The following is a 6,902-nucleotide window of genomic DNA, read 5'->3' on the forward strand; positions in this document are numbered from 1 at the left end:
AAAATCTTTTTATTGCGTTTGCCGGTTTTTGTTCTGTACAATACATAAGTGTCGTTTTCTCAGTGTTAAGCTACTCTGTGTGCATGTTTTATAGCAGCCTATGTTATGTAGTTTTATGCATAGTTTTATGCACTATTTTTATTCATTTTATACACCCTTTTATTTAAGTTGTAAATTGTGTGTACAACGTTTTCATTTCTTACACTTGTGTCGTGTCTCTTTTGTGTTTTGGATATTATATTAAAATGAGTTCGTTTGTGTCAACGCGGTGTAGCCAATCAGCGCTGTGATATAGTTGACCAATGAAATCGAACCAGAGACATGAGTCATGGCTGCGGGGTGGGGTTTTCGCGTTGGGGGCGTGGTTTGCGCCCAACTGGTTTGGGAAAAAAAAATCACGCTTCCCGAACGAGACGACTGACGCACTGCGCATGCGCTGAAGTTTTGTTCGGATTTCATGTAATAAACATGCGAATAGGATTGATAGGGTTACGTACTTACACCCAATACTACATCGCTACATATACGTTCGATTGCAGATGACGAAATGAACAAATAAAATCATACGTTTTCAGACGCATAATCGCTATTTAACACAATAAAACGGAACAGTTTGTAATAAGAAAGAATAACGTTTATTACCCTCCAAAAGGCGCTGGATGATTGAATCGATGTTTAACTTGTCCGAATCAGCCATTTTGTCGCTCGCTGGAGATTAGCCGGCTAACAGAGACAGGAACAAGACGACCCAGGAAACCGCCCAATAATACAATTACACGACAATAACTTAAAAACAAACCTCTATTTTTAAAAAAGTCACACTACTGATAGTATTCCTGAGTTCATATTATGATGTTATTGCCGCGAATGGTCCCTTCAGTAGTTCGTTGTCTGAGGTAAACTAGTACCACGACCGCTGACGGTTGTAGGAAACGCCGAAGGGGCGGGATAGACACTAAAGTGCGTATCTGATTGGTTATTCTCGGTTTATGACGATCGCTTCAAATGCAGATCTGAAAAGCCAATAGGATATTCTGTGTGTCAATCTTTTCTATATTTAATTGTTAACAAGCAAATTAAAACCACATTCATCAGTGTATAATCTCAGATTCACCGTATAAACGCGAAACACTGTACAGTTATTATAGCGATGTAAAACATTTCTCAGGTTGGATGGTTTATATACTTTATTAACACCGATTGCTAATTATTCATAAAATGTACTGTTAAAAGAATACATTCGAAATATAAATGAAATATAATGTATTCGTTCTTCCAACATACGGAAGTAACCAAAGCTAGAAATGACGTAATGACGCAATCCATCAGCTATCTGACGCGAACAGAAAGCGACAGTTCGAATCGTCCGATTCATTCTAAAGTGGCAGAATGTGCCACTGCTTATGCGGAAACGTCACCAAAATCGACGATTAAATGGAATAGAACACTCACAATCAAATATGCAGTTTGGTTTTGAATAGCTAACCTTTTTGACCATGAAGTTGGTTCATAAAGACATCGAGAAGGATAATGCCGGGTAAGTGCTTTCTGTACAACGCTTTTGGACATCATGTGGGCGCATTCTGAGTGCTGTGGTAGTACCATGATGCAGTGGTGGTATCATACGGCAACAACTGGGTACTTTGGTATGAATAAAATTACGTGTAATTCTTCTTTGTTTGTCGAACTGACTTGAAAAGCGCCTGTTATACCTCAGATGCTGTCATTGTTAACCCAGTGCTTTGTTGGCAAACTTGGCATGATTGTTTCACAAACACAATATTGCCACAGCCCAAAAATGCGTTTGCCTTTCCTGTAGCGCCTTCTATTGACCGATTGTGGCTAGTTGTGTGCCAAGTTATTTTATTTCAGATAATATTTGCATTATTTCAAGTAATAAATTAATTCACTCCAGACACGCACATACATTTTTGCTAATTTTTCACCACAGAACTAGTTAAATTCGCTAATAAAGTAAATGTGGTCAGTTTTGATTTCATATGGACTTACTCTGACTTTTTCTTCAGCTGACTCGTATAACAACCATGTTGTTGTTGGATTGAGTTCAGATTAGGGCTGCACGATAAATCGCATGCGATATTTAACGCGCATCTTGTCAGAAAGCCGGTTCTGTAATCAGCGCGGTTTTATGTTTAGGCGGCGCGATGCAACGCAGCACGTAAAAAGACAGTATATGTCATTATAATCCGTAATTATGTCCCCACTGGATGCAACAAATGCCTCGTTTGTAATGGGTTTTAACGTTTTTGTCTCGTCGCTCCGGCCGGGACACGGCATCACAGTATGGTAAGGGGCGTAACATTTCCATCACACGCTTGAGTGGAAAATGTGTTTTTTTAACCATAAACTGCATAAACACATTTCATTACACCAAATACACCAAATAATGTTCTTTTTAGCAACATCATATGACCCCTTTAACATAAATTTGCATTTAATCCTGAATTACCAATGCATAATCTGGTTATAATTTTTTTCTCTTCTTCTTAGTAATACTGTGTCATCTTACTACATAGTATTGTAGTACTTATTATTGTATTGTACTTATTAACAATATACTCAAATGAAAGATTTTTTTATTTCCCTTGATTTTAACTAATAGGCTTGTAGGGGCAATGTTGGACATTGAAGCATCACGGTGGAACTCAGGCAATGACACTTTGATTATATTTCTTATCATCATGACTGTTGTTGATGTGTTAATATCAGAGGCATTTCTCCCTTCTCTACTTGTCACTCGAGGATGAGCCTTAAAGAAGGGGTAATAATCAGGGGGTCAAAATTTGGCACAACACCTGTGATAGCGTCCTAGTTGCGTTCTCCGTTCCCGAACGCGTGATTTTTTTTCCCAAACCAGTTGGGCGCAAACCACGCCCCTCGTGCAGCCCTAGTTCAGATTTAATATAAAAATAAATGTAATAATATATAAAAATAGATGTAACATTAAATAAATAGTGTAAGTAAAATGTTTATGATATCATTCATGTCAGATTTTAATTCTTTTGTTATTGAAAAAATAAAGTCGATTTCATAATTTCAGTATTACCCCATTCAGTCAGATTGAAGCAGTACTTAGAAAATAGCTGCCCTAGTGCAGTCTCAAGAGTGAACTGACTTGCCTTGCCTTTACAGTTAAAGAGCAAAGTAGGCATCACAAAAGTGAAAGTTTCTGTCTTCTGTTTCTGATTTTTTATTTTCAGTCAGGTGACACTAATACCTGAGGAAGCAGAGGATATGTGGCACACCTACAACCTGCTGCAGGTGGGCGACAGCCTCAGAGCCTCAACCATCAGGTCTGTCCCTTTTTTTATGCCATACTGACCACCATCTTTTACCAGTTTTGTTTTATCACACTTGTTATCTGAGATTTTTCTACTCGGTGAAAACAATCTGATGTCACAAACAGGAAAGTGCAGACAGAGTCCTCCACAGGCAGTGTGGGCAGTTCACGTGTGCGCACCACACTGACTTTATGTGTGGAGACGATAGACTTTGATTCCCAGGCCTGTCAGCTCAGAGTCAAAGGAACAAACATCCAGGAGAACCAGTATGTGAAGGTCAGAGTGCATTTAGAAATGTATAGACTGCTTTTTAGAATTTTTAACTTCGATTTTTTTTCATATTTCAAAGGTTTGTTGCACTTATGACATGTAAATTTATGTAAAATGTATGATATAAATAGTGTTGACATTTGTGCCAACTTTACACCTAAAATAGAATTTATACTTTATAAATTTGAATATTAAGTATAGTAATTTATATTGACCCTCTGGGAATATTCCGTATGTTAATTTAGCCTAAATGTGAATGCTTTTTTCTCTTGTGTCATATGTAGATGGGTGCCTATCATACCATTGAACTGGAGCTCAACAGAAACTTCACTCTTGCCAAAAAAGTCTGGGACAGCGTGGTGTTGGACAGAATTGGTAATGTGTTGGTGTTTTTTTTAGCATATTTTCTGACTAAAATGAGCTTTTCTGACTAATAACTATTTCACATACTATGTAACAAAATGTTTAAAAAATGATTAATGACTAAATTATGAAAAAATGATTAAATGCTTTCTTTATTATTTTATCATATTTATAATATTTTTATAATTTTATGTTGGCATCCAGGTTTGAAAACAGGAATTAATTTTTTTTCTTTGAAATACAAAAAGATATATTTTGCAAATAAATCACACTGCTTTCTTCTTTCATGCAGTGAAAATGGATGTTGATCACCTCTATCAAGCTCTAATTTTGTTTTGTTTTTTAATTTGTCCCGTCTGTTTACAATCACTTAAGACACATCTCGTATCTGGGATCTTTACAATAATTTCCCACCCAAAATAAAATTAAAATGGTTAAAAATGTGAAAGTGACTTTTTAAAGCTACCATGGTAAAAAGGATGGTTTTAATGCTTTCCAGACCTAGAAGGCAAGTAGGTACTTTTTTATTACTATCGTTATGTTAGCATTTACAGACACTTCAGCTTCATAAGGATGCTATGTAAAGAAACATGACGTGTGCCTTCACCTTGTGTGAGAAACAGAACTGAATTTTGTAGTTGTACTTCACCAAGTATCTTAATGGCTTGACAGCTGCAGTCACCATTCACTTTCACTGCATGGCAGAGAGCAGCCATGAGCATACTAAAAGGTTAATGAATCTGATCCAGCTCATCACTAGTTGATTTGAACCCTGATTCTTCCCTCATCAATAGAGCAGGCATGTGACCCCGCTCAGAAAGCAGATGTGGCTGCTGTTGTGATGCAGGAAGGTCTGGCCAATCTGGTTCTCGTGACTCCAGCCATGACCTTACTAAGGGCAAAGGTTGAGGTCACCATCCCCCGCAAGAGGAAAGGCAGTTGTGCTCAACATGACAAGGTGAGCCAATAAAACCTTGTGACAATAAATCTGAAAATGCATTTAGGTGTTTATCATTATATTGAGCAAATGATTGTTAGCAATAGATGTAATCCATTAGAAATACAATAGGTATACAATGGATGCAACTATTGTTTCTACATGTTCTGCAATAGATGCTTCTCAGTTGCTTCATGTATATTTCAAAATATGCATACAGTGATAGTGTTCTCTTTCAGGCATTGGAGAGATTTTATGAGGCTGTCATGCAGGGCATTCTTAGACACTTCAATTTTGATGGTAATTAATTTTTTTAAATTCAGATCATAAGGATGGACAATGGACAAATAAATACTGATATTTTTGTTGCATTTGTGTTTTTTAGTGGTGAAGTGTATTCTGGTGGCCAGTCCTGGATTTGTGAAAGATCAGTTCATCTCATACCTGTTTAAAGAGGCTGTGAGGCAAGACTGCAAAATTCTCCTGGAGAACAGATCCAAATTCATGGTGGTGCACTCCTCATCTGGACACAAGTATTCACTTAAAGGTCAATACTCTGTTCACCTTTCAAAAGTGAAGATGTGCAAAACTTTCATAATTTACTAGTAGGCTTGCCAGATTTTGCTGGGATAAGGGAAAACATGAATAAAATTTACAGTTCTTCAAGGAATAGAATAGCGTTACATAATGTAAAGTCACCTAATGAAATGTTTGTGACTCATTAAACTATAAAATAACTAAATGTTACAAATAATCTGCTTTTCAAAGTCAGGACCATTATCGGATGAAAAGAAGAGTCATCTCTTTTGCAAGACGGTTGAGGTCTAGTGAACAATACACAATTTGATCTGATCAGTTTAATCTTTCAGTTTCATTTTCATTTTTAGTTAAAGTAAATAAAAACTACATAAATTGTAAGTTTCAAAAATTAAGCTGTCTTTTGTTATGTAGGCACTTGGGCACTGAATATTTTCCTCATAGCACCATCTTGCGTTCAACCTTTGGTATGACTGGTATATTTGGCTTGAATGTGGGTACTGTACCAGCTATATATGCTAATATATAATGCTAAGTGCTGTTTTAATATGATAACTAACAGATATTATGGAAATAAATAAGCAAAATTATTTGCATTATTTGTTACGCAAAATTTTCATATATTCTTATTTAAATGACGCTCCAATGCAGTGGTGCAAAATTTTGGAATATGTTACATTTCGACTGCAACAATTTTTTAAAAATGCTCATCTATTTGACAGACACCAAGTGAGCAAATAACACTACATCATTCATGCCACAAAACTGTGGATTCTGCATTGAAACACGAAAAATTGGTTAAATCGGTCTCATTCACTAACCAAGTGCAAGCACAAATTTGTGTATGATATCTACGTTTTCTCAAACTTTAATAATACAATTTACTGTAAATTTATGAAACTATAGGAACAATTGAAACTGCTCATTGGCAAAAAAAAAAAATCACATTCTTGTGGTGCCTTTATAAATGTTAAAATGATGATTTTATGCAAATATATAAAATCTTACATATATCATTGTGTGGCAACCCTTTATATGGATATAATTTGGACACATTTTATGCAAATTACTAACCTTAGACATGCATGAAAATATTAAATAATTGAATATGCTTAATATGCAATTAAAAGAGCAAAAAAGTACATACTGAGAGGGAAATTGTCATCAAAATTTCATATTTACATTTGTGTATCTGCATTTAAGTTTTTTTTTCTTCATTGTTGTTTTAATGTGACAATATAAATCTGAGATTTTAATTCTACAGAAGTGCTGTGTGATCCAGCAGTCACCGCCCGATTGTCTGACACCAAGGTGACTAAATTTGGATTTGTACATTTGCACATATAGCTTGTAGCATTGCCATCACAGTGTGATGTTTAATACTAGGTGATGTTTTTTTTTCTGTTTTAGGCAGCTGGAGAGGTTAAGGCTTTGGAAGACTTTTACAAGATGCTTCAACAGGAGCCTGATCGAGCTTTCTATGGGTGATCAAA

The 6,902-nt window shown here is 35.9% G+C and overlaps 2 protein-coding genes across 2 annotated transcripts in view; one reads left to right on the top strand and one right to left on the bottom strand.

Moving 5' to 3' along the window:
• ppp1cab (protein phosphatase 1, catalytic subunit, alpha isozyme b) overlaps positions 1 to 955 on the bottom strand; it is a 19,396-nt gene extending 18,441 nt beyond the window's left edge. Inside the window, exon 1 of the mRNA XM_016522939.1 lies at positions 643 to 955. Within this exon, the coding sequence (XP_016378425.1) occupies positions 643 to 697 (55 nt within the window). The 5' untranslated portion in view covers positions 698 to 955. The remainder of the gene's footprint in view (positions 1 to 642) is intronic.
• A 363-nt stretch (positions 956 to 1,318) lies between these two features.
• LOC107716445 (protein pelota homolog) lies at positions 1,319 to 6,897 on the top strand. Its single transcript, XM_016522897.1, has 9 exons — positions 1,319 to 1,537; positions 3,222 to 3,314; positions 3,428 to 3,578; positions 3,857 to 3,947; positions 4,730 to 4,893; positions 5,112 to 5,172; positions 5,258 to 5,419; positions 6,674 to 6,720; positions 6,820 to 6,897. Exons 1-9 carry the CDS (start codon positions 1,497 to 1,499, stop codon positions 6,895 to 6,897), a joined length of 888 nt encoding a protein of 295 aa, XP_016378383.1. The 5' UTR covers positions 1,319 to 1,496.
• Positions 6,898 to 6,902: the final 5 nt, after the last annotated feature.

Source organism: Sinocyclocheilus rhinocerous, unplaced genomic scaffold, assembly GCF_001515625.1.
Source record: "Sinocyclocheilus rhinocerous isolate Xijiao unplaced genomic scaffold, SAMN03320098_v1.1 scaffold419, whole genome shotgun sequence".
Classification (NCBI taxonomy): domain Eukaryota; kingdom Metazoa; phylum Chordata; class Actinopteri; order Cypriniformes; family Cyprinidae; genus Sinocyclocheilus; species Sinocyclocheilus rhinocerous.

Excerpts from the sequence above, each read along its gene's own strand:
- LOC107716445 (XM_016522897.1), top strand. The coding sequence starts at position 1,497 with ATGAAGTTGGTTCATAAAGACATCGAGAAGGATAATGCCGG. Across the intron at positions 4,894-5,111 it reads GTTGTGCTCAACATGACAAG|GCATTGGAGAGATTTTATGA; the intron begins GTGAGCCAATAA and ends GTTCTCTTTCAG. Across the intron at positions 5,173-5,257 it reads TAGACACTTCAATTTTGATG|TGGTGAAGTGTATTCTGGTG; the intron begins GTAATTAATTTT and ends TGTGTTTTTTAG.